The following is a 27,326-nucleotide window of genomic DNA, read 5'->3' as shown; positions in this document are numbered from 1 at the left end:
GAATGATTTTAAATTAATAATAAAATAATATCCAATCATATAATTATACATTTATATGTGTACATATTTATATAAAAAATATGTACATAAAATATTACCCACTTGAGAAACATGATGCCATCGAAATACATAAACTGTCAGTTGAAATGGAATGCAGGGAAACAATAATTTGGCGCCCTGTCTGATTCTGGTAAAGCTGCTAATCTAGGTTGCACTTTTCTCTTGTTTTATCCAAAAATAACATTTTCCGGTTCAAATTGAGAGAGATACCTCACAATAAACAAGTAAAAGATGACTCTTTGTCTTTGGTAAAATGGTTTAGTTGATCTTCAAACACATACAGTACTTAAAAAAACAACTTAACATTCACAAATTAAATAGATAACAGAGGTTTTCATGCACAGTAAGATTTCTAAGAGCTTTTGATTAGATAATTTTAAATTAAAGATAAAACAACACCTAATCACATGGTGACATATCATTGATTGTGTACATAGTTTTAATGTGAAAAATTCACAACCTATCCGCTATTACAAAAAGGACCCATTTTAGATATTTAGAAATACTATCATAAAGCAGAAAGAAAAACGATAACTTCAACAAATCCAGAAAACTAGAATCAACTTCAAACCCTAAACAATTAGAATAGAAGAAGAGTGCGTGTCATCAAACTCTTCTAAGATCAGGCACAAAGACATTAACATAAAGCATATTAGGAGGGCATATGACATTGTCATACCCAATAAGTATGTGAGAAACATCACCAAAAAGATATAAATTTATCTCATCATCGATATTCTTCTGAAACAAAAATTTACACTTGGACATGAAATGCAGTTCTCAATATACAAACAAAAATTCTTGGTACTTAATGATCATAGCATAGGGATTCAGATTGAGATTGTACTATGAAAGTCCAATATCCACATTCAACTCCCCCACTATGAAACATTCCCAGTTTCACAAAAGAAAATAACCAGTTTCTGCTATGCCTGTGATCATCTTGTACTCACTGTATAACTTTCCCACCAAAAAATGTCTGATCTATGAAAGTATACAACTAATTTTCTTTTTCTGTAATTGGAGAGTATCTTGAAACTTAAAAAGAATAAATCTGAACACTTATTGCTCTCAAGTGCTACGCTGCAAGTGTAAAATGAAAAAATTACCTGCTTATGCTACTTTCTGTGCCCTGAAAAATTACATTCCAGTAGAAAAATCTGGAAACCAGAGTGCCACAGCTGTTGATAAAACCATGAAATCTTATCATTGTTGTGTTAAATTCTAGTCATTAGGATCCCATTCTTCATCACGATCAAAGGGTAAAGTTGCAGTATTTTTGCCATCATTATCATCAGATTCGGAGAGTTCAGTTGTTTCTTCATAATCTGAAGATTCACTATTATCATTATTACCACGTGCGTCCAAAGAAGCAGCTTCTTGACCATGCTGTATCCATTTGGGGCATTCATCTTCACCACCATACAGAGAACGGCCACCATTACCTTTGACTTGATATGGGACCTTAACAGAAGAAATTCTACAAGAGCACTCTGGAAGAGGGTGTGACAAAAATAACATTGACTTCGACAGCAAGGATTGCCTAATAAGACCCTCTTCACCCAAGCTTTTGTTCAGATGTTCCTTCACTGAAAGGGTCCAATTATGCTTGGGATGGTAAAGATTCTCACGAGTAATGTTGAATAACTTGGCAACAACTTTTCTGATTGAAAATAAAAAATGCTAGTGTTAGAGAAGTACCTTTAAGATGTATTAATCAAAGGTACCAAAAGTAATCTAATCTTTATCTAATAAAAAAGAAATAAATTTTATCTAAAAAAAAAGAGAAATGTTTTTATTTTTATTAGATAAGTCCAACAAGAATTTGAGCTTAGATTAAGCCAAAATGAAATGTTATCAATGGTAACTGTCCATTAACAAACTTATATTCAGACTTAAGAGAAAGAATCAAACACAATCAACATCCTAGCGTTGCATAAAAAGCATCAACACATCAACATTCATAACATGAACTTATGCTTATCTTACCTGTCTGGCCTATATGTTCTAGATGAAGCACTCTCGTAAAGCCTTTGTCCCATAACCAAACCAGCAAAATCTGGCCATTTACCATCATTGTGAAAACCAGGAAAGAATGCATCAGCTTCAACAGAGATAATATAATCAAGAGCATCCCAGAGTAACCTATGTGCTTGCATCCTCAAATCCATAGCGGAAGGATTTGGTTCTTTGTCAGTCTCTGTGATCCACCCATACCAACCTTCTTTTTCATGTCGATAAATGGGTCTATCTGGAGGTGGAGGAAGAGGTCGAGGCCGTGGACCAGCCTTATTCCACTCTTCTTTCAATTGTTTTGCATTTTTAGAAGGAGGTGGTTGAAAAAGATCTAGTGGAAGTGATGTTTCAGGACCAATAAGGTCAGACAATTCTTTCTTGCTGCACAAGGAAGTGCGATCCACTAAATTGGGAAACATGCCACGCAGAGGGATAAGAACACGTTGACTGCCAAAAGTTTCAGAACCTGCAAGGTATACAATTGTTTTTGGAGGATAGCCCATTGCCCGAAGGAGAACTCCAACCTGAAAGGTTTGAATGTCAAAAAATTTCATCAATTCTGATGTTCCATTTGGGTATCAATTTGGAAAAGCTTTCAGAAAACTCAAGGGTTATAAAAACTTGGAATTATCAGACCATATCAGTATAAGTACCAATCAAGTGAAAAGCTCACATACATCATTAGGAAGTAAAATTTTTGACATCAGGCATACCTCTTCAGGCATGAGGGGACATGAACCATTATCTCTACGCAAGTGTGAGTCCATGCTAAGTTTTTCTTTAAGAATCCCTTGTTTGATCATCTGTGCCCTGCGGTGTTGTATGAGTTCAGTGTGAACATCCTAGAAAAAGCACCAAGTTATAACATGACATCACGTTAGTTACTGATAAATTGATGAATATGTTAATTCATTCTTTATTTAGCTATATAGAGGCAGAAACTCCCATGAAATACATTAAAAGGAAAAAGGCACTCACACAACTTGTTCACCTTCTATTGTAGATCTAACAAGGAAAATGATAAAAAATATGGCGAGACTTGAAAAGTGAATGGAACAGGTAAAGAGTTGTTTTAAATCTTAAAAAATGATAAGAAAGCGCTTAAATGACTGACCTGAAAAAGTTCTGCACAACCATGATAAGCCAATGTGTCTCTCACTAAACCAGGATGATAAGCTAGAATTGGATGGCCCCATGATCGTAATCTGTTGAAAGAAAATTAGAGAGATTACATTCATAAAAGGCAGCCAAACAATTCTGGTGTATCTTAAGAACCAGAGAACTCAACAACCATAAAATAAATAGATTTGTTTTGTGGAAAAGAAACAATCATTTTAATTTTTCAGTATACAGCTCCACTGCCTAGCTGAAACCCAATGACTACAACAGGCAAAAAAGTCAGAATCTTTTCCTTGTAAGAAAGCCAGGTTGCAGATATCATTTAATTGCTAATAAGATGTGTATTCGTCAGTCTATGATTTTTCCACGTGATATAATATTCTGGCAGTAAGGCATGCAGGAAGATTATACCTTTCCAACATACGCTGGCCAAGAATCTGAATTCCAGGACGAAACTGCAGCGCATGGAAGGCAACCCTGCATCTAAGTCTCTGCAACTCAGACATGATTGGTGGAAGAATGGACTGAAAAGAGGAAAAGAATTGCTTTAATAGGACTTTTCAGAACATCTAAAATTTATATGAATTCTGAAAAAATATTTAGACCCTACAAAATTACTAAGTGCTTAATTATGCAGCTCCAACAAAATATTACAAAAATAGCATCCATAATCAACTCCTGAATCCTAGTTTTGACCAATAACCATAGCATGAGAAAAAATGAAACCAGTACCAACCACAACAATCTTAGAACAAGACAGACCGAGACAAAACTGACTAACACCTACTAGGAATGAAGTTGTTTATCAAGTGGAGAAGTGACAAAATTTATAAGTTCGTGCAGCATTATTTTCCAATATTGTTTTAGAAAAACTGTTTAACAAAATGAAACTGAAAAATAAAATAAAATTCTAAATGTAAAAGCCTAGTAGAATACTTTGGAAACAAATTTTGAAAGAATAAAAATAATGAGAATGGATTTATTACTAGCATTTGGAATAGAGAAAGAATTACATGTTTTCCAAATCATGTTTTCAAGAAAAACATGAAATAACATTTTGTTGCCTACAAGTTTAAGACCAGCTTTCAGAAAATGAACATTGAGTTTTCAAATCATACTTTCCAAACACAGAAGCAAACATGTTCATTTCTGTGATTTTGGATTTGGCAAACAGCCTGAATTTCTCAAATAGGGTAAAAATTGTCAACACAACATGTGCACAAGATCAGTTACTGTATCCACCAACCTCCATGTACAAGGCAGAAGAGACCTTCCTCTAAAATGTTGAGAAATGATTGCCCTAGATGCAAGAAAGATGATAACATAATTTCTGGCTTTCTTTACTTATGAGCTATTTTTTCCATGTGGGAGGCATTGAGAAATTAAACGAAGATTCCTAAGAAAGGAAAACACACTGCAACACAATTACTAGCAAGGAACAAAAGAAAATAGATAATGAGAAAATTTAAAGAACGTTCCATCAAAAACATCCATATGCTTGAAGACTTAATATCAGCAACATCAAAAATTGAAATATTGACCTTGAAAGATACAATGGTGCAAAGAAAAAGCAACACAGTTCATATAAGTCTCGAAAGAAGAAATTTCTTGATCCTCTTCTACATACATATAGATCCTGTTTGGTTGAGCTCATCACTGGCCAAAAGAGATTAATTTAAGCCATAAGTACTTTTGCAATGTTTTTAAGTTGTTTGGTTGAATTCAAAAGTGCTTACAAAATAAGTTCTTTTATGGCTTATGCGAGAAGCTCAAAATTTGAGCTTATTCAAAGAGTACAAATTTGAAAAGTATTCATATTTTATCTTATAAATTTGGCTTAATCAATTCTCGTATACTGAAGCCCCTTCTAGTAAATTAATAATAGAAAAAACTACATTTTCCAAACAAACTAACAAATTTTTAATCTATATTTTGACAAGTTCTAGTCTAACAAGATCATCTATAAGCTCAACTCGAATAAATTTATAACAAACAGACCCATAATATGTAATCTATATTAGATGAAGCATAAAGTCCCATGAAGAAGAGAATACCATTTCCAGAAATGGTTCACTAAATTATCCATAATTTTATGGTATTAACCAACCTGCAGGCATCCTCCATCAGTAAGAATTAATCCAATAACTTTGGCTTTCTGTAATTGCGGTAAAATTTCTTTGATATAATAATCTGGAGAAGCTGAACTTTTGGGCTTAAAATTCGGGAACTCCTTCCTCTTCCTTGATGCCTTCAAATTTTCAGGGAGGCTCTTCACAATGATTACATCATTTGTGAGTGATGCTATAAATTGCTCTTCATCGTAGAGATAAGAAAAACTCTTGAACTTATAACTGTGTGACAACAGAAAGGGAAAGAAGCAAAAAAAATGTAAGTGATACTAGCAACAGAGACTTACATTTAAAATGTCTAAGAAAGCTAGTTAAAACACCTGATTCCCTTTGAGCGAAGACTTTCTTGAATCTCTGGAATGACAAGAGTAGCATTTAGAAGCCTGGATATGGTGACAAGATCACATATCTAGAAAATTAACAAAAGTGTTATGAACTCCCTATAGAAATCATAAAAAAGATAATAGTAATATGTCCAATGAATCTGATAGACCCCCAATCACAGAATCATACCGAAGATCTTATTTTTGCAAACCCACCAAAAACTTTTGCATATATGAAACCATTGCCCTTTTCAGTAGGAGCTGTATAAAAATACAAAAAGAACAGGTATAAATCAACCAAGAGGAGAAGTAGTGTTAACAGTTAAAACTAAAGAATTATGAATTAAACAAAAAAAAAAAGAATTATGTTAATTAAAATTTAAAAGTAAGGATATAGTCAAAGATCTTGCGATTTTATTGTTTATTTATTAAGAAACAAAAAGTATATTAATAATGAACATTAAAGTTTAGACAGGAGACATATCATACAGGATCAATGACATTAAAAGATCCCGTAAAATGCAAAGTGAAGTGATCCAATCTTAACATCTTAAATCAATGATTGTGTACAGTTCTTCCCTCAAAACCTAACTGAAAAAACTACATAAAAGTCAGAGGTTAAACAAACTATAGCAAAACCACTCTTTCAACCACACGCAGAGTTTACAAGAAAATATAACAGCTATTTAATCTATTACATTTCTTTTGAAATTTTAAAAAGATTTGAGGAAAGAAAAATAAAAAGACAAAAGAAGAAAAAAAATCACGATGCATATTTCATTCATATAATGGTATAGCATCTAACCAAACAAAAATGGCTCAGCACTAATCCATCCCAATATTGCTTTGCACTAATGCAAGGACCAAGAAATCAAATCCTGAATGACTGCTTAGCTTAAAAAACTTCACAATTATGTTCTTACTCTCAAAAGAAAGTAAATAATTATTACTGCAGAACGAAAACCATTTCAAAATGCAGCCTTAAAATCAAATTACCAGAAAAAAGGGGATAGAACCAAATAAAATGGGTAAGGGAAAGAAAAAACATAAGTAAATCAATTAATTCATAGAAGTTGAGTAAACCGAGTACCAGGATAATTGTTCCTTGGGTTGGCGTATGGCTGCAAAGACTCTAATGACTTGATAGGCCCCCATAGCTTTTTGTTCCAACGACCCTATTAAATAACAAAGGACGATAGCTGACAGATTAACTAAGCAGCCCATCAATACATATGTACACCTTAGTACAATAAACAAATAAATACAAAAATCACCTGAGTTCCAATTAAAGAAGCAAAGTCCTGGCGAAAACCTGAGATGGGACTGTATTGCACCAACCCCATATCTGAAAATTTTGTAATAGAAAGATGCACCACAAGAGATGCCGTTGACATTCCAAGCACAAATAAAGCTACCCATTTTAGCTTTGATTTGAACAACATCTTTTTTCATCAAAGTAGTCGATCTTGATATCCAGCAACAAAACCCTACTTCACAAATATAAAATCAAGCAATAAAAATCAAATCTTGAAACAAAACAGAAAACCCAAAAACTAATTACACTGTGAAGAAAAGTTATTTTAAGTACCTGTAGGCTTCAAGTCAAGTGATCTAAATTAAAAGACTAAAACTGAAAGATTTAGATTCAAAATTTGACTTTCTTCTAGTTTTCCCTCTAGCTCTACTTTGTGGGAAGCCAAAGGAAGAGATTCAGTACGATTGAGAGTGACTGGGAGATGAGAAAATACACTCCGAGAAAACGTTAAATTCGGAGTAGATTTGTTTTGTTTTGGAGTGAGAGTTCGGTGAGAATTGATTTTGAGTGTTTTCTATTCTGAGTAATCCGCTGGAGCTAATTACATCGTATATGGAAAACAAAAAATCCTTTGCGTCTTATCGAATTTAGCGTTCTACATCAATCTAAATCGGAATTAAGAGATGGAGCTATTCGAAAATACAACACATTTTTTTCGTTTTTCTTTCAAACGACAGTTTGCAGCCTTAGAAATGATATTTTCCTATATTTGTCAAATTGTATGATAAAAATTCATTAAAATGTATGGTACACTTGCTGAAAAGACGAAAATACCCTTATTATTTTTTAGGCCAAAACCCTTACTCCCACCCAAGGTTTGGTGTGTATTCTCAAAGTCTTACCTGTAAGGTTTAGTGTTTTTGTCCAACAAAAATAGTCGAAGATCAACATGTTCCGAGGGAGAATGGGAGATTTGGGAAGGTTGATCATCAACCAGAAGGGAGTGGTCATCGAAGAAGGAGAAAAAAAACCTTATAAGAGAAATTGTTATTTTTCAGATTTTAAAAAAGGAAAAAATTATTAATTTTTAAACTAAAGAAAAAAAATGTGATAAAATTTTAGTTTTTTTTATATTTTTACCTAAATAACATTTTATTCTTAACTTTAATATAGAATTTTAATAGAAGAATGAATATTTGAGTTTTTAAAATCTTACTGATGAGAGTTTATAAATATGTCAAACTTTGAGTGAAAATAAATCTTTCGGCCTATTTTGTAAAGATTATTAAAACTAAATTACACTTTACCCAAAAAACTATATTACACGTATTTTTACCCTTCGTTTATATTAATTTTTGGTTAATAATTATATAAATCAAGTTAAAATAGTTCAATGACAACATTAATTATGAACAACCTATTAGGTTTAATTTAGGTCAAGAACTCATCCATAAATACCATGGAAGTCATGTTAGACAGGTTAAACAAGAAATCTACATTGCCCAACCATTAGGTTTTGTCTCGACTAATACATGAAAATCCTCGCAAGTCACTGTCTCCTCAATAACATCTTAAATTTGGTGTTGCTACTCATTTGATGTTATAAAATAATGAACCGTTGTTTTATAAATGAAAGTGTTTTATTTATGAAATGACCACATTTACAATACATATTTACATATATATTTACTTTAATGATCAAGATTTCAGAGCTACTTTGAATGCATAATATCTATATTTATATGAATTAGTCATACATGGGAAACATGAGATTTTATCGTATCTCGAAATTATAATCATAATAATAAAATAAGAGTTGAGCGCACTATTTTGATACGGTTATTTTGTTGTTTGCCTTTATGGAATGATGAGTATCAAATCACTAAAAGTAGAGATTTTAGACAAGGGACATTTGTGTATATAAGACGCATTGAACTAGACTATGTAAAGTTTGTAATTTTATGTAACAACTATAATAGAATTTTAAACTTCATAACTTAGCAACCATTGCATATGTACGATAATACTAAGTAGATAATATACCTTTGATTTACGAGCTATGATAATTAATTATAATAGAGGGTGAGATCTCATTTGTTAACAAATTAATAATCTAACTAGTTGAGATTATAGTTTTGTGGATCTGAGAATACTATCCAAAGATATGAAATGCTTGACTCCAAAAGGTTTGAGAGACAATCTTTTGGGTTTTATAGGGTAATAAATGATGAGACTTGATCTAAGTGTTTATTGATAGGTTTATTAAATATTATCATTTATTAGGTCTAAAACTATACACAATGAAAAATATATAATTAAAAGGGTATATTGGTAAATTAACTTAATTTTGGTTATCAGTGTTCTATGAGGATGTATTTGTAGTTATTGTTCAATTGATAATTTTAATAACATAATTTCATCACATTAAATTTTTAAAATTTCTAATATATATAAAATGTTTAATTTAAGAGTGCAATGTTATCCCTAAGACAATATTAAACAATATTAACAAATTCAGAGTCTTACAATTAAGTATATTTTTCTTCACATATGCTGATTTATATCTTATTTTAATTGATCTTGGGAAAATAGAGCTAATTCGAGACATAAATGAGTAGTATGTACCTAGACATCCACAAGTTTCGAGCCTATAATTTGACCCATTACAAAAATAGGTGGTGAAGATGTGGACAAAGTAATCTGAAGGGAAGGTGATAAGCATAGGAGTTCCTTGAGATATCTGGAAAGTCACAACAACAAGGGCATATTGCGATTGCTTTATTGATGCCTTCTTTTCCAGTGGTGACTCAACCAAATCGGGTGATAGCTAAAAAGAATAGATCAAAGAAGAAAAAAACGGTAAGAAGAAATGAAAGAAAGTGATCATTAGGGTTGGATTTAAGTCTGTCAAGTTTGAATATGGGAAAATTCGAGTTTAACTTCAAGTCTAAATAGTTAGCTTGAATTTCAATATGAAACTCGTTTGAATTGATTAAATATATCTTTAGAGGTTATCAATAAGATTAATAATATAATTGATAAGATTAATAATATCATTAGAAATGATAAATAATATAAATGGTGGGATAAACAGTATTATCGAAAAAATGATTTAAACCAAATTCAAATTGAAATACCAAACAACGACGATGATTATTTGCTAAGCATTTGTTAGTCTTCTATGATGAAACATCGTAGATCTTGCTTGATCTAACTACTCTGTTAGATAGATTGATCAATAATCCAATGGATTACGCCACGTAACCTAATGTGCCTTTGACGATGACATTTGGCTATTGTGTGTCGGCTAACATCTAGCCACTACTCCACCAATCAGGTCCAATTTTTTAATAATTTTAATTTTTATTACATTATTAATTAAAAACCTGTTTAAAAAAATAAGATTATATATTAATTTTAGGACATTTTTGGTTATTACAATTTCAAAAGAAACTTCGAATTCTAAAAGTGTTACCCCCTTTCATAAAATAAATTATTCTTTATTCAACTTATCCCAAAATCACCTGATTTATACTTTCCAACTTAGTTTACAAAACATTTTATGAGTTTCAATTATGACATAAGCAATTGTAAATGTTAGGCTGGATTCAAATTGAATTTGTTTGAATTTAAATCCGATTCGAACAAATCTAAAATGAGTTCAGTTTAAGTGAGCTTATGTCGAATCTAAAAATTCAATATTTTCAAGCTCAAACTTGAGCTTTAAGAGTGTTCAATTTGTAAAACTCATGACCCGAAAAAATTTGATACAAAATGACATTATTTTAGCACTAAGCTGAACTTAAAACTCGATTCTAATTCTAACTTAAGTTGAGTTTGAACTCGACTTATTTAAAACAAGTTGAACTGGAGCACCTTATAAATAAGTTCAAACTCAAACTTGAACTAGTTTTATGCAAATCGAACTGAGTTTAAGTTTAAATAAGTTCAAACTCGATTTGACTCGAATCCAACCATAGCAAATATATATTAGTCTTGTAATCTTACCATGATAAATCTCAAATTTCAAATTATAATGCCTTTCATTTTTCATTTTTATTTTTTTTAAATTAACTGGGGTTAAGTTCCATGTTAAACCCTTTTAAAATTTAATTAAAATAAATAAAACTAGCCTCTCATAAAAATGCACTTCTAGTTTTTTTTTTCCTTTCATAATCTAAGCTTATTTCATGCAACAATAACTCCTACCTGAGTGAGTAAAAAGATATCTGCAAAATTTTGAAGACAAACCCATTCGAACCAAATTGAACTCTCTTGAGAATTTTATTGCATAATAGTATATGAGAGGCAATTTTTCATAACTCTACAGAAGTAAAAATCACTGAATGTACTTTACACAACAGAAGAAATCCTGATTGCATTTCTCCTGAGCCACAATTGATACATGGTTGTGTAAAATGCATCATAATCAACTGGTGGAGTATGCCATTGGAAATGTTTGCGCACCTTCAACACATTCTTTTGTAACATCAGATATTGTTCAGAGCTTATACCTTTCAGGATTTTTTTCAGCGATGGAATGTCTCCATCTTCGAGGACTACTGAGAAGCTCTTCCAATTTACAATGTCTGCAAATGGGAGATGGTAGTGATTGGCGATGATCACGGGAACGCAGCCATAGAATAGTGCATCAGAAGCGCGGGCTGTGTTTACTTCAAAGCCTTTGACATGGAGGCAGAACTTGCTCCCAAGCTGCTCTTCAGCAATATTGCTAACCCAGTCAAAATGTGCTCTAATCTCAGTATCATTTCCCCATATTTGACGAACCCTTTCCCGTATAGGAGAATTGTTTCTTCCGGCAAAAAATGCAAGCTTGTTCCTGCATTCTCATTTCACCGAAAGAGTAAAGTCACAATAAATCTATACAATGGTAATAAAAATGAGATGTAACTTTTTCATAGCTTAATGTTTTCAGCAGTTGAAATAGGTAGTTGTACATACATTTTATAGACCTGGTACATAATTATTCTTAAAAGGCAGAAAAGAAATTTATGCAGAGACACCAAACCAGTAATGTAACATAACCTGTTCGTCTTGGACCAGCTGCATCTAAGATTCAAGTACACTTACAATGTCATATTGAAGAACAAACAAGAAAGGATTAGCATTTCCAATTTTCGTGACATGTTTAAGCTGCTATATCGTCCGATGTCAAAATTACCAAAATTGAGCATTTCATTTTTCATGATTATTTCCCTAAAATGCATTACATTGTCAACTACAATCACAGCATTTGTCTATAACAGAACAAAGGATGAACGGTCATTGAAATGAAAGTGTACCTCCCTGACGAAACAAGGATTGGAGGATCTTCTTGCTGTCTATTCCAAATTTGTGGCATAGATGCATCCTTATGAGGAATGTATGCTGATACAAAGTAGTTTGCCGAGCAAACTACTTGAATGGCATTGAGTTTCACAGGAGCTGCTTGTTCTGCAGCACTCTTACCAATGGAATGACAACAAACATAAAAATGATCTGCCCCACCTGTCCGATTCCAATAAGGGTACTTTTGACTGATGTTGAAGACGTAATCTCTCACAAAATATGGTATACCTGCTACGCCGATCCTGGGGTCATTCCGCATCTTTACAATTGAGAAAGGCATATAGAAAAGATCTGCCTCGCTTGGGTCGTCTGTAATGAAATGGCTTTTCAACAAAACATTCTTGAAATAATGCTCACTCGCGTAATTACCAGTAGGCTCTTCTTGTGTGGGCAAGAGTATATTTGCAAAGGGATCATCTTGGCTGTGAGGATATACATGTATCTTAAAGCTCCGGTTCATTTTTTTATAGTCTTCTGAAAAAATATCCCCATTGTGGTAAACCTCTTTGTCGCTTACAAAATTCCCTGGAACACAAAAACCAACAATTTTTAGATTCTGAGGTTAGGAAATTAAGGTTTATTACAATTGACTGAAATTTCTTGAACTTCTCTCCTCATGAAAAAATTTCTGGAAATTTTCATCAAATTAGATACTATAATGTCCTATCTAAAACATGAAACACAGACACAGACCATCACTGGTTTCTGCTATGTGACCAGAGTTGAATATCACAGACAGTAAAAACATTGGAGCTGCTCTCTTTATTTGTAAGTAACCAACATAAGAAAATGATATCACCTTCGCAGACGCTTATTATGTCATTTAGATGTCCTAAAAGCTATGAACAAAATGCAAAATTGATATATTTAGTCTCTACTATTTCAAACATGAAAGTTCCGTGTTCTTTCATGAGAAATTCACAATTTGTTCCAGCATCCATAATACACTAGCACTAACAAAAATTCCGAGCAAATGCTCATGTGGAACGACGAAAAAAAAAAAAGTGGCCAATTTAATAGCATAAACCCAAAATGCCAAAGCACCAATTTCAAACTTTACATATAATAACCAAGCATTCAATTTCAGGGAACTCATACTCATATATCATGAAATACAAAACAAACTTATTTTCAATAAACAGTAAGAATATATTAAAGAACCAATAGTATAAACAAGTCCTTCTTCATTTAACAAAATGATGGAATATCGAAGTGCTATGTCTAGTAGTTTCATTGCTTCTTTACAATCTTTTTTCCCTTATATATATATATATAAAGAAATATTGTGCGTTGTTGAGTTCTCCTGAATTGTATTCTATCTAACAAGTGCAAGGACTAGATACCATTTATCATGCAGAAGCAACATAGGTTATCTATAGAGAAGGAAACAGATTGAATGATCTCATAATCGTAAAATTCAAAATATACTATTTATGCTGCAATATAAGATAACAAATAAGGTAGAGACCTCCTGTTCTTTTTTTAGCAAATAAAGTATTTTTCAATCCAGTTGATTCCTGCAATTCTATTAGGCACTAATAAGAGAACGCCAATAAACATTCAAAACCAAGGAAAAAAGAAAGAGAAAAGCACAAAGCTGACATACCTTTTAAGCCCAACTGAAGATTATCCTCTGTCAATGTAGCAGTTTCTAATGAATCCAATGAGTTTTTTGAGACAGTGTGAACTGCAACTGGGATGGTTTGTCGGATAACAGTTGAAATAGGTAAGTGTCCAATCAAAGATTCTCGATTATGCCTGTATTCTATTTGATCAATTGGCAACAGCTCTGAAGTTTTGGATATGTAGATGAGAATGACACGTGAGCAAGCAAGAGCTAAACTTAATAGAATGAGGAACAAACTCACTTTAAAAGAATGCTTCTGGCTTGGATATGAGGGAGAACAGGATGAATAACCCATTGAGAGGAAGAAGAAAAAGTAATTACAGATTAAAACCAGTAGCCTTTTTATAAAGAAATACATAGTTTAATCCATACTTCAAAGGAACTGAGAGACAGCAACATGCACCAAAAATTGAAAAAAAAAAAAGGATTGTGTAGATCAGAAAAACATTAAACATCAGGGAAAATATCAGTACGATTGGCTTCAAAAGTTAATTTCAAAAAATGTTGGAAAAAATGAATTATCTTCACAACATGTATATTGCAGGCAGCCTTTTGCAAAAATGGTGAATTCATTAATCACTTGTACTGACCTGAGGTCTGTAATTCATTTTTATATGAATTTTTGAATAATTATTTCCCAACTTTTGAATGCAGCCGCAACCATACATGGCTTGTGCCAAGAATCAATTTTATTTGAACAAAGTAACAAATTAATTGGGTAAATTTTTGAATGCTACTACCATCATGAATAACCAGGATATCATGTTTGCCTCTTGCATCTCTCATGAATAACAGAAATACACTATCATATTTAACCAACCTTAACCTATCAAAGAATTTGAATATAATTCTCTAAAAGGTCACAGAAAATGAAATCTGCCAATAGTGAATAAATTCATAAAAGATTGAGTTGCTACAAGGTGAGGTGATAAAGGAGCTATTATTCTTCAGAACTGAAAAGTAAGAAACAAAAGTTAAATATTGGAATCATAAATTAAGGCGCCAAAGAAGCTATGATTTATAAAACATTAAAAGTAATTCCATTATATTATAATCAACAGAAACTTAGAAGTGTTAGACTTTTTATCTTGTAAGCTACTTCAGGAGCAAAACAACCAATAAAAAATATACAAATTCCCAACAATGGGACCCGCAAAACCACCTTCTAAAATAATATACAATCATCAATAGGAATCAAATGAAGAACTCAACTGAACCTCAGAGAACTTCATCTAAGCCATAACTCATACATGCCCATGCAAAAAGCATCATAATCAATACGGAAAAGATGCCACTGGAAACGTTTGCGCACCTTCATCACATTGCTTTGCAACAATAATAAATCTGTCAGAGCTTATTGCTTTATAAATTTTCTGCAGCAATGGGATATCTACAGTAGCAACAACGATTGAGAAGCTCTCCCAATTTAGTATGTCAGCAAACAGTAGTTCATAGTGGTTGGCAATGATCACAGCTACACACCCATAATATAATGAATCTGCTATAAGAGCTGTATTTACTTCATAGCCTTTGACATGAAGGCAAAACTTGCCCCCCAAGTAGCTCATCAGCATAAGGTGTTCAAGCTGGCCAACATGAGCATAAATCTCAGAGTCATTCATCCAATATTGGATGAATTTTCACAAACTGGGGAGTTGATTGATCCAGCAAAAAAAGCAAGTTTCTTCTTGTGATTCCATATTTTGCACTGAAAGTTAGATGACAAGATCTCAGGCAACACGCCATAAACAATAAAAGCGGACAACAATTGCAAATTTATACAAACAAATTCGGTCCCAATACTAGTGTGCATCCGTAATTTCTTCTTTTGAATCAGTAACAGAACACAATCTTGAAAATATATTTTTATCTTTATCTTGGGGGAAAAAAAAGTCAGGTATCTTCCTTAAATGGCAAGAGAAGTGAGGAACTCTGAAATAAATCAATAAGTGCGGATATTTCCTGAATGCTTCTGGGAGCACCACAATGCAACACTAAGTAACACATGCACAAATGATACTAGCTAAACTCAAGAGAATGGAGAATACAGTTCAAAATTATTTCACAATGGAATGGTCCATAAAACATTTAATTTGTTTAGGGGTAAAGTTTGGCATTGATATGAAATCAATCAATCAAACACTCAATAAGATTTTGGCAAGTAAGTAGCATCAATTCCACTATTAGATTTCAAATCATGCGCCAGAACTGGCTCAATTTGCGAATATGTCAAAATTCTAAAGTTAAAAGTACGAAGAGGTTCTCCCACCTCTACAAGAATAGAGAACTTTAACAATTACGCATAAAGAAAAGGACCAAAAAGCACACAGAGATATAGATTTCTCCTTCATTTGATGTGCATGTGCTCAAGGACATTATCAGCCAGCTATATTAGAATTCTGTGAGAGTAAAAGACTGATTTGATACAGCTAGTTTACATAGAATGAATCCTAGTGAATGCAGTCATGTAAAATGCAAATGTCTTGGTTGCAAAGTGTTAGGACTCACATATTTGTGCCCACAGGAGACAAAAAATTGGGTGCACAGATGGCACACCAAGGGGAGGAGGGACCACTTGGGACAACAAGCACACTTTTGGTAGCAAATTGTGTGGGCAGTTATGAGAGAAACAAGGATGAAAGAAAGGGTTAGGTGAGAAGGAGGAATCAAGCAGAAAAATTGTGGAAAACATTTGAGGGAGAGAACCTGGCCTCTCAAATACCAGGCCTGGGGAGGGTGTGGTGCTCTCTGTTATTTACTTTTTACTTTTGAATGTTGATTATGTAATTGGAACAATTGTTCATGGTACAAACAGAGTAAAATCAATACAAGATCAGTTGGCATTCAATCAACTTCGTGTACAATATCTGCATTTACAATTCAATTACATTTGAATCTGTTGTTGGTGCTTGGTTAATAACACAAAAACTTACACTTCTGTTAATGTTAAACTGAGATACAATAGCAAACATTGCCAAAAAAGAAATAAATCACTTTTTGTTAACCACTTTGTGAATGGAAAACAACTCTGGCATATAATACCATAATTTATATCAAATGAAACTTATGCTAAAGATGAAAGTTTACAATCAAAATTTTTAGAGTGACTAATAAGCACTAAATAAACAAGATATCGAAATAAGTAGTCCACCTTTTAAAAGAAGCAAGGTTAGGGTGGTCATTTTGTCTTGGCCAAGTTTGTGGCAAAGATGCATCCTTGAGAGAAATATAATCTGACAAAACATAGCTTGATGAGCACACAACTTGTATGGAATTAAGTTTAACTGTCCAAGCTTTGTCCATGGCAGACGCCTAATGGAATGACGAGCAACATAAAAATGATCAGCCCCCCACGTTTGATTCCAATACGAGTACTTCAAATTGATATTGAGGATGCATTGTTGGATAAAATCTTGAATTCCATCTGCACCAATTCTAGGGTCATCCCACAGCCTTGCTATTGAGAAAGGCAAAAAGAAAAGACTGCTTTATCTGGATCCTTTGTTGTAGAATGGCTCTTCATAAGAACCCCCTTAAAGTAGTTTTCATTAGAATAATTACCACTGGGTTCAAAATTCACTTGCAAGACATTTGCACAATGATCATTCTGCCTGTAAGGATAAACATATATCCTAAAGCTCCTGTTCATTTGTTTATAGTCTTCCAAATATATGGCTCTGTCATGGAACACCTGCCTGTTATTCATATATTTCCCTGAACCATAAAATCCAGCAGTTTCCAGATTTTGGGTTAAGTCAATAAAAGTTTGTAGAAATTGTCTAAAGTTTTTCAACCTTCTACTCTCCCCATTCACACTAAATTTGTTTGGATTAAAATTCTCGTGAGGTGGATATAACTATGACCAAATCAGTATCTGTTTTCAGTAAAATGATGGCAGTGAAATATGTCACCAAAACATGCAAGAAGTTCAAATCTTCCAAATGTTTACATTATGTTCTGTAATCAAAAGAAAACTTCTTATATATATGCACTTCAGCAGCATAAGTACAAGCCAAAGATGTCATACTTTTCTCCACTATCCTTGATTTAACATATAGAAACAGAAATTGTAAGTTAATATATACAGGAAAAAGAATGAAACAAGATCCTTTTAGGACAAAACTTCAAACGTTCATACACATTCAGCAAATTTTAAGTTTCCTAAACACATCTCTCCCACTCTCTTTCAACTTCAAGCACCAGGTGAACCAAAGGTCTCAAGCTTTCAAATTGTAGAACTTCAAAAAACTCAATGTTGTTTTATTACCATCATAACGTTTGAAAGGTATTTGATAAAAAAAAACATCAAAACTGACAGAGAAATTCAACAACCCAACACATCAAACAAAAAGAGAAAAATGCCCACAAACAAACAGTCTTCAACATCACATACCAGGTGATCCCGATTGATCTCCGACAGGCGTTGACTCACCTAGACTTTCCCACCACCACCACTGGGCAAACCAAGAAACACGTGGGTGACACTAGAAACACTTTGGGGTGAGGAATTTAAAGTAAGAGTTTAAACAAAAGTGAATTGTGTTCATTTTTCAGCCTACTTCCATACTTAAATTAAGTCATTTACTTCATTATAAACTACCAAAACGCCACATATAAATCCAACAACTTCGTGAAAATTTCAATACCTCTGTAGAAAATATCACAAATACTAAGCATACATACAGCTTAATTCTTAGCGATTTCATAAAATAGAAAATACAAGTAAAATTTAATACTGGATACATCAACTGCACTTTGTTCATATAAAGAATTATTGATTTTAATTAATGTTTCTCTTATAATGTATTTTAATTTACCTTGAATTTAATTCTTTCTATCATTTTAATGTAGTATGTAATGTTTGTTCATATAAAGAGTTCCTGACTTAAGAACTGTTATCTCGGACATCCTCTGACTTTTTCAACAAATCCCTTTTTATTGTTAATGACATTTATCTCCCCACATTTTTCATTAAACCCTTACCTATACTTTTTACAGTGTAAGTGTTAAACGTATGAGCAATACTATATATACTTATTTTAGATATATAAATTATATATATTTATAAATATCATCGTATGATTGAGTATTATTTTATCTTTAACACTTAATTACATAATAATGTATATAAGTGTATACATATTTATGTATTTAAAATAGATACACACAATTTTATTGTAATAATAGATGTAAACGAGGACAAATATGTAATTTAAGGAGATAAAACCCTCCAATGCCAGCATCAAGCCCTTTCAAATCATACATATTGATTTGACATATTAAGTTTATATTGCATTATTACAAGTAACGCAATTCTTTCCCATAAGTTTTATTTTTCAAGTGACAAATATCTTGCTACAATATATAGCAGCTATTTTTCAAAAAAAAATATATATATATTTGCATTATGGTACAACGTTTAAAATTAAAATATTACACAAATTTTAAGTTTTCTTTAGATATGAGAAATGAAATAAAACTTGTAGAGAAAATACTAAACTTTCTTTTTAAGTTATGGGGCCTTAAACAAATTTCCTTATTATATATTCGTAAATATTATTAAAATGAGAGGGCAGACTAATATTATGGTGACATTACACACGTGCTCAAAAATATGAATGTCGTTGGAAAGGTAGGTTACACCGAAACAATGGTTAAAGCATGAGTTTGTACCAAATAAATTGGCCAATGGACAAAGTATTGAGTTTTTCCAAGTTTTTACTTTTTAATTATAAAAATATTAAACACTCACCCATAAAAGATTAAGTCTGTTAGTTTTAAGGACAAAATCGTTTTTTCATTTGTAATATTTAGAATAAATTAAAATTTAATATCATTCCTCCCCTCAAATCCTAAAAACTAAAAGTTTGCCCCATAGACTAAGTTTTAAAAAATGACATTCCCCCCTAGGGTTTAGTTTTTAATTCTTAGTGCCAAATTCAGCATCATCGCTGGTGATAAAGATTTCCTGACGCATTACCATGCTTCGACAATCTCTCTCCTCTTCCCTGAAACGTTAATCGATAAAGATCTTGTTTGGAAAGACGAAAAAGCTTCGTTAGAAGATGAAACTCTTCGTCTTGCTAGATGTCTTCTTCTAGGAAGACAAAGAGCTTCATCTCATCTCCCTAACTTTATTCGACGCTGATTGGATATCTAGTTAAGAGAAGAGAGATCGTTGAAGGGAGAGGCCATCGACAATGACACTGAAGTTTGAAAGCTAAACCCTAAGGAGGAAAATATTATTTTTTAAAACTTGGCCTATGGGGGAAATGAGTAATTTTTAAGGTTTACAAGGGGGAAAATAAATAAAATTTTAAGTGGCCAAAATTCCGTTTATTTTAACTGTTCATGAGTAAGTAAATGAGATTTTTAAAATGAAGGGCTGAGAACTTGAAATAAGAGAATACTTTGGGTGGGAAATAGTCCTTTGACCAAATAAATATCCACATAAGTTAGGTCAATCTGTATAACTATATATTATAATGCAATAATATTATATACACAATTTTTATGTTCAGACAATGATATGTCATCATGTGATTAGATATTATTTTATCTTTAATTTTTAACTATCTAATTATATAATAAAACATCGTTATTTGTATATAAAATTATGCCGAAAATATTACTTATTATAATAATATATATATTCTCTCTTTAGAACGTTGGGTTGGTGAAGCATTGACCAAACAGAAAACCATGTGACAATAATCTAACCCTCTTTCTACTTGAACTTGAACCACAGACGACATCCAAATATCCTTTCCTCTTCTTTCTCAGTCAGTTTCATTCATCAATTTAATGATCAATAATTTTAATCTTAATTTCCGTCGTTGAAGCATATACCTTCTGTCCACCGATGTTCGAATGGAATGGGACAGCAACGAGAAAGGGAGTACTATGGAGGACGTAATATTTTGCCTGCTACAACTCATGATAAGTTTCCAGGTTTGTCATCCTTTGAAACTTCCCTTCATATTTACAGAAAAAATAACTTTAACTTTAGTTGAATGAATGGATTTTTATATATAACAGATTCAAACAATCTATCTCTTGCTCCTTCATGCTTTTCCTGTACGTTGAGATGCAGAAAATCACTTTAATTGCTCAAAACGAAGAGGCTGCTTGCTTCATCACTTTCCTTTCTGCCTTTCTTTCTTTCTTTCTTTTATTTATTTATTTATTTATTTTTTGTTTTTGGGTGCAGTAAATTTCGATCATGCATGGAGAAACTAAGGCCAATAAAGTATGACAAAAAAATGGTGATAAGGAAGGTGTGAATTAAGTGTTTATGCTATTTGTTAATTAAATTTGGTATTAATATTAATCTAATTATAAGAATTTGGGTTCTGGCAAAGCTTAATTTTATTCAGCTCAAGGTTAATTTTTTTTTTTGACTTGTTTAAAGGAATAAAAAATTTTAATAAATTAGTTAACTTCATTTTTAACTAATTATTTAAGCATAAAATAATTAAATTTGAGAGGAATACAGTATCCTGGATTCTGACTCAGGAATATTCAAATTAATCGATTGTCATTAATTCTAATAAAACAAATTAAAAACATTACATAAAACCATTATTTACTTAATATATCTATTTGGTATTAAATGGAGAAAAGAAGAGACTACAGAATAAGGGCAAATACGTTGTCGTTTTTGTGATGACATTATTATTCTTATTATTATAATTGTATGTCAACTTATATTCCTGGGCAATGAAGATTAGGTCTAGCCAATTTTGTAGGAGCTACAGTGATGAAATATCAATTAAAAAAAGGCCAAAAGACTTTTTCCCACCCAAGGTTTATTGGAAACAAAAACTTATACCTACTAACTTTTAAAAACCTCAATACCCGTTCATTGATAATTTTTTATTAAATTTTTTTATCAGAGTTAAGGATAAAACTATCATTTAATAAAAAAAATTAAAAAAACTAAACTTTTATCATAATTTCCCTCTTTAATTCGAACATCTCAAATTTTTTTTCAAAATTTGAAAGGTAGGTATTTTTCCCCCAAGTTTTTTCTTCTGCGGCAACGATTTCTTTACAATTGTCAATCGACCTTCCCTTCTTTTTCTTCCTTAGCTGATCGTCTCCTTCCATCCTTCGTTAGAGACAAGATTATCGTCTCCATCTCAGACAAAGACTTTTATTTGCATCTAAGAAGGAGACGACGATCTTCATCTCCGACGATCTTCATCTCTGACGAAGGCAAATGATAGCAAAAATAAATGACTAGTGAGGGAGAAAATAGAGGAAAGGTTGGCTGATGACCAAGAAGAGTGAGTCATCGGAGGAAAAAAAACCAGGGATAAATTGTGAGATTTCAAATTTTGAAGAAAATTTGGGAGATAAATTGTGAAATTTTAAAATTGGGGAGGGAAGAAGTTATAAAAGATTAGTCTTTTTAAATTTTTAATTAAATAACGATTTTATCTTAATTTTAATTAAATTTTTGATAAAAAATCACTCATAAATAAAAATTTAGATTTTTAAAAAATAAAAAATTGGAGTTATGGTTCTTACTCCATCAAGTGGCCGAAGACACATCATCTAGCTTGGGTAGGAACAAGATTTTTGGCCATTAAAAACATGTGATACTTTCACCGAGGAGAGAGGGATGGATGGATGAGTATTTGCTTTGCATGTGAATGCATGAAGATTAGGTAAACCAGTTTCTATTTCACGTCCAAGAAGATTAGGTGAAGCCGAAGTGTTTGAATTATTTCTTTATTTATTATAGTTATTTTCCTTCTTTAGGCTGCTCAAATACTCTAAATTCCTAAAATAATACATAATGTTTTGCTTTCTTAAACCAACATTCATTTATGAATTTTAATTATCAATCTGCCTAATAATATTATTATCTTAATTAATTTCATATCAAATACTAGCGTTGAATTTGAATCAAACCAAATTTAAGTTTGGCTTGATTTATATGAAACCAAGTTCCAACTTAAACTTACTTCAAAGAAACTCAAATTTGACTCATTTCAAAAGAGTTAAGCTCGAATTCGAACTTGTCATGAGCTTTGAGCTTTTGTTATTAAAATGATATCATTTTAATATATATTAGTTAAAACGATATCGTTTTGTATCGAAGTTTTTAGACTCATGAGTTTGGTGAGTCAAACACCCTAAAGCTCAAATTCTAAAATATTTAATTTTTAGATTCGAACTCAAACTCATTTAACTTAAACTTATTTTAGGTTCATTCGAGCTTAAACTTGAATAAACTCAATTCTAACCCACCGTATTGCATACTTTTTAAGAAACTATCAAGAATAATTGTTGGGTCTACTTTTATTGAAAAACTAACAATCATATATTTATTTACAGATTTAGAGGTTCATGGGAAATGGGAATGAAGAAGTCTGTCAAAGGCATTTTTAGCTTCAAAATATCAGGTATGAAAATTATTATTCTATTTAATATTTATGCATGATCCTAATTCCCACCTTTATTTTATGTCACTAATGGTACCCTTTCTAATAATGGATGGAACCAAATATTACCAGAAAATAACAAAAGAAAAGGGCAAAACAATAATAATTATAATTATAATATTCCAATGATATAAAAGACAAGAAGTTGGGTCTTCCACTTTATATTTGCATAATTTTTTCTTGCTCTTTCACTAGGAGAAATCTTTATGTAAACTTTGATAGTTGGATATGGCAAACATGCCAAATTTCATGTGATTATTTTGGTCAAGTTCGATTGGAATAGGAATAAATCTTATGAATCATTTTTAGGAATACTCAAATTCTATCATTTGAATGTAATTCCTCCGTTTTATCTTATACGTAAGAATGACTAGTAGGTAGTATTTAAAAGATACATACACAAAAAGAGAGCTATTTGCTAAAGTTATTCTCAAATAGAACTGAAAGTTCTCTTAGAAATCTAGTTATCATCTTAATGATCCTTGTCCGAAGTTCCATCATTTTCAGAATATATTTTATTGTGTCAACGATAATTAATAAGATACTATAAAAGTGAGTTTCTAATCTTTGGGTAAAATCATATTAAAATTTTTTATTGTGTTTCTACTCTATATTTATCATAGTCTACACTGTAATGGATAATAGAGTAAATACCATCCTTACCGTAGTTTATCTTACGGAAAGCTTAAAATTATGTATATTAATTGATAACAAAAAATCTCATAAAAATGCCAATTAGTATGCATGTTTTCAATAGTTATCTCGTGCTTCCTCCTAGGTTTAAGGATGTCTTCAACTTCAAACCTTAAAATAATAGAAATCATCTCTCACTTCTTTCTACGCACAGTTCAGAAAATCATCCTTAATCTTGTAAACCATGTTAAGTTTGACTGTAATTAGATCTTATCTTTTGAAAGGAGATATCTCTTAGGAGCCTTGATGGTTTTTGAACCTTCACAAGAGATCAAAGATGATAACACTTTTAACCTATAAGATTTGGAAATTAAGCATGCAAAATTTTTATTTTCTTTATAAAAAATTTAAGGTTGCATTTCTTCTTTCATTTGAAACTAAACGAGCCTCTATTTATTCAAATTATAAGTGTGAAATGTACAAATCTTAAAATATGTTTGTTTGTTTTTTTTTTTTAATTGTTTTATTTCAATTTTAACACTAAACATCTTAAAACTAATAGTTTATCATAAAAATCATATTATGTTCAAAGAAATTAAAGATAATAATTTCAATAAATTTTTTCAAAATAATAATATTTGGGAATTAGATACATTAATAAAAATAATTAAGAAATACAAAAATTATATTCATTTAAGAAATTAATTATATAACTTATTAACATTATTGTTGATTTGCAATTTATTCTATTAATTAAGAATTGAAAAATGTGATGAGTTAATTAATATCAATGTTTTTTGAAATGGTAAGAATTGGAAAAAAAATAAAGAAAATATAACATAGAAAGATTATATTAAAATTTAGTAATATTATTGTTGGTTTTTGTTTTTGCTTAATAAGTTTATGTGACACTAATTACAAAAACAAACAAAACCATAAGTATCTAAATCATCCAAATTTAGTAACATTTAAATTTAATATCGAAAATCGAACTACCCATAGACATTAATTTTTTATAATTCAAACACCCACAAATAAGAATTCTTAACTTGTAGAAATTAAATTTGTCATCAGAATATATTTTTATAAACACACTATTACACGTATCTTCAGATGAATTTTTGAAGTATAAAGTCTACTTCATTTTTCCATTTTATAAAATAGGAATCTTTCTGCTTTTGGAAAATAATTTGATAAAACACAGGCAAATGACCCGAAGATTTACATGAGAAAAAAATACAATCTCGTAATTAAGCTACACAAAGCATTGAAATTTCTCAATACTACATTCTGTACTAAAGAAAGTAACAAGGAGGAGATCATGTTTAATAAGTTAAACATGCATAAATTATCAAACAATTGAGATGTGTTAGAATTCTAAGTATAAGACATCAGACTTGGATCTCATATTGACAAATATGAACTTCTAATGTAAGGTTTATATGAGTTTAGGGTATCTAATCTTAATAGCTAATTTTTGAGATGTGATTTTCAGAATGTTTATATCAAAATGCCCCCTAAACTTGCCTTGCGGAATAATTATCTTCATAAAACTCTCTCCCCAAAACATGCAAAGCATAAAAAAAAAAAAAAAATTAATGAAGCTGATTAAAACTTATGCATGCAATGTATTATAATTTATATATTACTAAGTGAATACCATTAAAAATTTGAGGAGTATATGTATGTACGTAAATTATACTTAATTAAGTATTCAAACTCACAACAATAACTTAAATTTTTTCTAAAATAATTTTTACAGCATAGAGTAATGGATATTAATTGAGAACACAACAACATGAAAATGAAAACCAAGTCTAGTAAAGAAACATAATATCGAACTAATAACAATGCAACCATAAAATCACACAAGTAATTAATCAAACCTATTTAATCATGATTCAATTCCTTTTCAGCTTCATGCAAGGTGGTGATGACGACCCAAGGCCCTTTCTTCCTCACTTAAACCAGGCATAGCTGATAAAACTTCACCTTCCCAAATGTTACCATGGTGACTACTCGAGAGTTGGTGAACTGGGTTTGGCTGCTGCTGCTGGTGAAGGCTCATAAACACTGTGTCATTAATTAGGGAATCGAGGAATGAAGAGAATGTATCTTCGTTAACATAGTTTTCCTGGTTGATGTTTGAAGAATGGCTAGTTGGTAAACCCATCATGAAACCATCCATCACCATTTCGTTATCCTCCACTTTCTTATTTTGATTATGATTATGAAGATTGAAAACGAAATTTTCATTGCTTTGAGTAGCTGCTGTTTCGCTTTCTAAAGAACCAGGATTAAAATCAGGATTAGGGTTAGGGTTTGAAGTTGATGCAAGATGATTATTATCTTCTATATTATCCGAGGAAGAAGGAAATGGGTTTAATGGCTTGTGGGTTCTTGGATCTATTCCTTGACTAATCAACTTCTTGCTAAGATGGGTATTCCAATAATTCTTGATCTCATTGTCAGTTCGTCCTGGGATTCTTCCAGCTATCAAAGACCACCTGGGCGTAAGAACGTGAGGAGAAGATTTATATTAACAAATCATTCTTATATTCATGGGGAATTGAAAGATTAATTTAGGGAAGAAATGATTAAACACCAAATTATCTTAAGGAAGAGATGAAGCACGTAAAGCTCAGCTGATATTCATGTTGTAGGAATAGCAGATTAATTAAAAAGTAATTCATGTTAGGATAAAATTATACGTAAATTCTTACTTAATGTTATGTAAAAAGAACCGGAGATCAATGGAGCTCTTATTGGTAACGTGAAGGAGAGGGCCAGAAAAAAAGCAGAGGAAAGATTACCTGTTTCCGAGCAAGCGATGGAGGCGAAGAATAAGGTCTTCTTCATCAGGAGCTATGCGGCCTCTTTTAACGCAGGGTCTGAGATAATTCATCCACCGGAGACGGCAACTCTTGCCGCAGCGGAGCAGACCGGCACGCTTTGGGAGCGTGCGCCATCGGCCTTCACCTTCTCTCTTGATATAATTGGATAAGATCTCATCTTCTTCCGGAGTCCATGGGCCCTTTTTTATCCCCACCTTGCTGCAACAGGGGGTTTTAGCAGCAGAAGAAGGGTTTCTCATATTACTTGTGAATGAAAATCGAACTGTTGCTCTGTTTTAATTATTGGATTGCGGGAAGTAAACGTTGATGGAGGAATGAATAAACGAAGAGACTAAAGATTTTAGGGTTAAAGGCTGGCGTGGGGGAAAGTGTTTTTGCAGATGTGAGGAGGCAAAGATGAAGTAAAAGAGAATGAAGAAGACACATCACCGAGCGACCCTACATACATACAATGCAGCCAGAATCTGTGTGTCCTTACATGAACAATTTTCAAGAAGATTTTCTTTTA

General features: G+C 31.8%; 3 protein-coding genes, 1 long non-coding RNA gene and 2 pseudogenes across 5 annotated transcripts; 1 reads left to right on the top strand and 5 right to left on the bottom strand.

The window, feature by feature from the left end:
* Positions 1–760: 760 nt before the first annotated feature.
* LOC123221799 (protein EMBRYO SAC DEVELOPMENT ARREST 30-like) lies at positions 761–7,651 on the bottom strand. 2 transcript variants are annotated; one of them, XM_044644715.1, is made up of 11 exons: positions 7,236–7,651; positions 6,922–7,137; positions 6,738–6,822; positions 5,838–5,908; positions 5,645–5,733; positions 5,303–5,546; positions 3,607–3,719; positions 3,191–3,281; positions 2,790–2,918; positions 2,050–2,600; positions 761–1,723 (listed from the first exon to the last, which is right to left on the bottom strand). In XM_044644715.1, exons 2-11 carry the CDS (start codon positions 7,087–7,089, stop codon positions 1,285–1,287), a joined length of 1,980 nt encoding a protein of 659 aa, XP_044500650.1. In that variant the 5' UTR covers positions 7,090–7,137; positions 7,236–7,651; the 3' UTR covers positions 761–1,284. The 2 variants fall into 2 exon arrangements, with proteins under 2 accessions (XP_044500650.1, XP_044500649.1); XM_044644714.1 differs by having other exon boundaries at positions 6,922–7,134.
* A 3,516-nt stretch (positions 7,652–11,167) lies between these two features.
* On the bottom strand, positions 11,168–15,112 carry LOC123220074 (probable glycosyltransferase At5g03795). Its single transcript, XM_044642076.1, has 3 exons — positions 13,858–15,112; positions 12,206–12,776; positions 11,168–11,742 (listed from the first exon to the last, which is right to left on the bottom strand). Exons 1-3 carry the CDS (start codon positions 14,234–14,236, stop codon positions 11,256–11,258), a joined length of 1,437 nt encoding a protein of 478 aa, XP_044498011.1. The 5' UTR covers positions 14,237–15,112; the 3' UTR covers positions 11,168–11,255.
* On the bottom strand, positions 15,086–15,691 carry LOC123221510 (annotated as a pseudogene).
* Positions 15,692–16,995: 1,304 nt separating this feature from the next.
* Positions 16,996–17,734, bottom strand: LOC123221509 (annotated as a pseudogene).
* Positions 17,735–20,559: 2,825 nt separating this feature from the next.
* On the top strand, positions 20,560–26,212 carry LOC123220239. Its single transcript, XR_006503004.1, has 4 exons — positions 20,560–20,829; positions 21,089–21,155; positions 23,224–23,291; positions 25,880–26,212. It is a non-coding gene; the product is annotated as an uncharacterized LOC123220239 (long non-coding RNA).
* On the bottom strand, positions 25,684–27,326 carry LOC123220238 (transcription repressor MYB5-like). The gene is made up of 2 exons (XM_044642324.1): positions 26,777–27,326; positions 25,684–26,470 (listed from the first exon to the last, which is right to left on the bottom strand). Exons 1-2 carry the CDS (start codon positions 27,055–27,057, stop codon positions 25,882–25,884), a joined length of 870 nt encoding a protein of 289 aa, XP_044498259.1. The 5' UTR covers positions 27,058–27,326; the 3' UTR covers positions 25,684–25,881.

The sequence above is a fragment of the Mangifera indica genome, chromosome 7 (genome assembly GCF_011075055.1).
Source record: "Mangifera indica cultivar Alphonso chromosome 7, CATAS_Mindica_2.1, whole genome shotgun sequence".
NCBI lineage: Eukaryota > Viridiplantae > Streptophyta > Magnoliopsida > Sapindales > Anacardiaceae > Mangifera > Mangifera indica.
The sequence above is the reverse complement of the archived record's forward strand: the minus strand, read 5'-3'. Positions and strand labels throughout refer to the sequence as shown.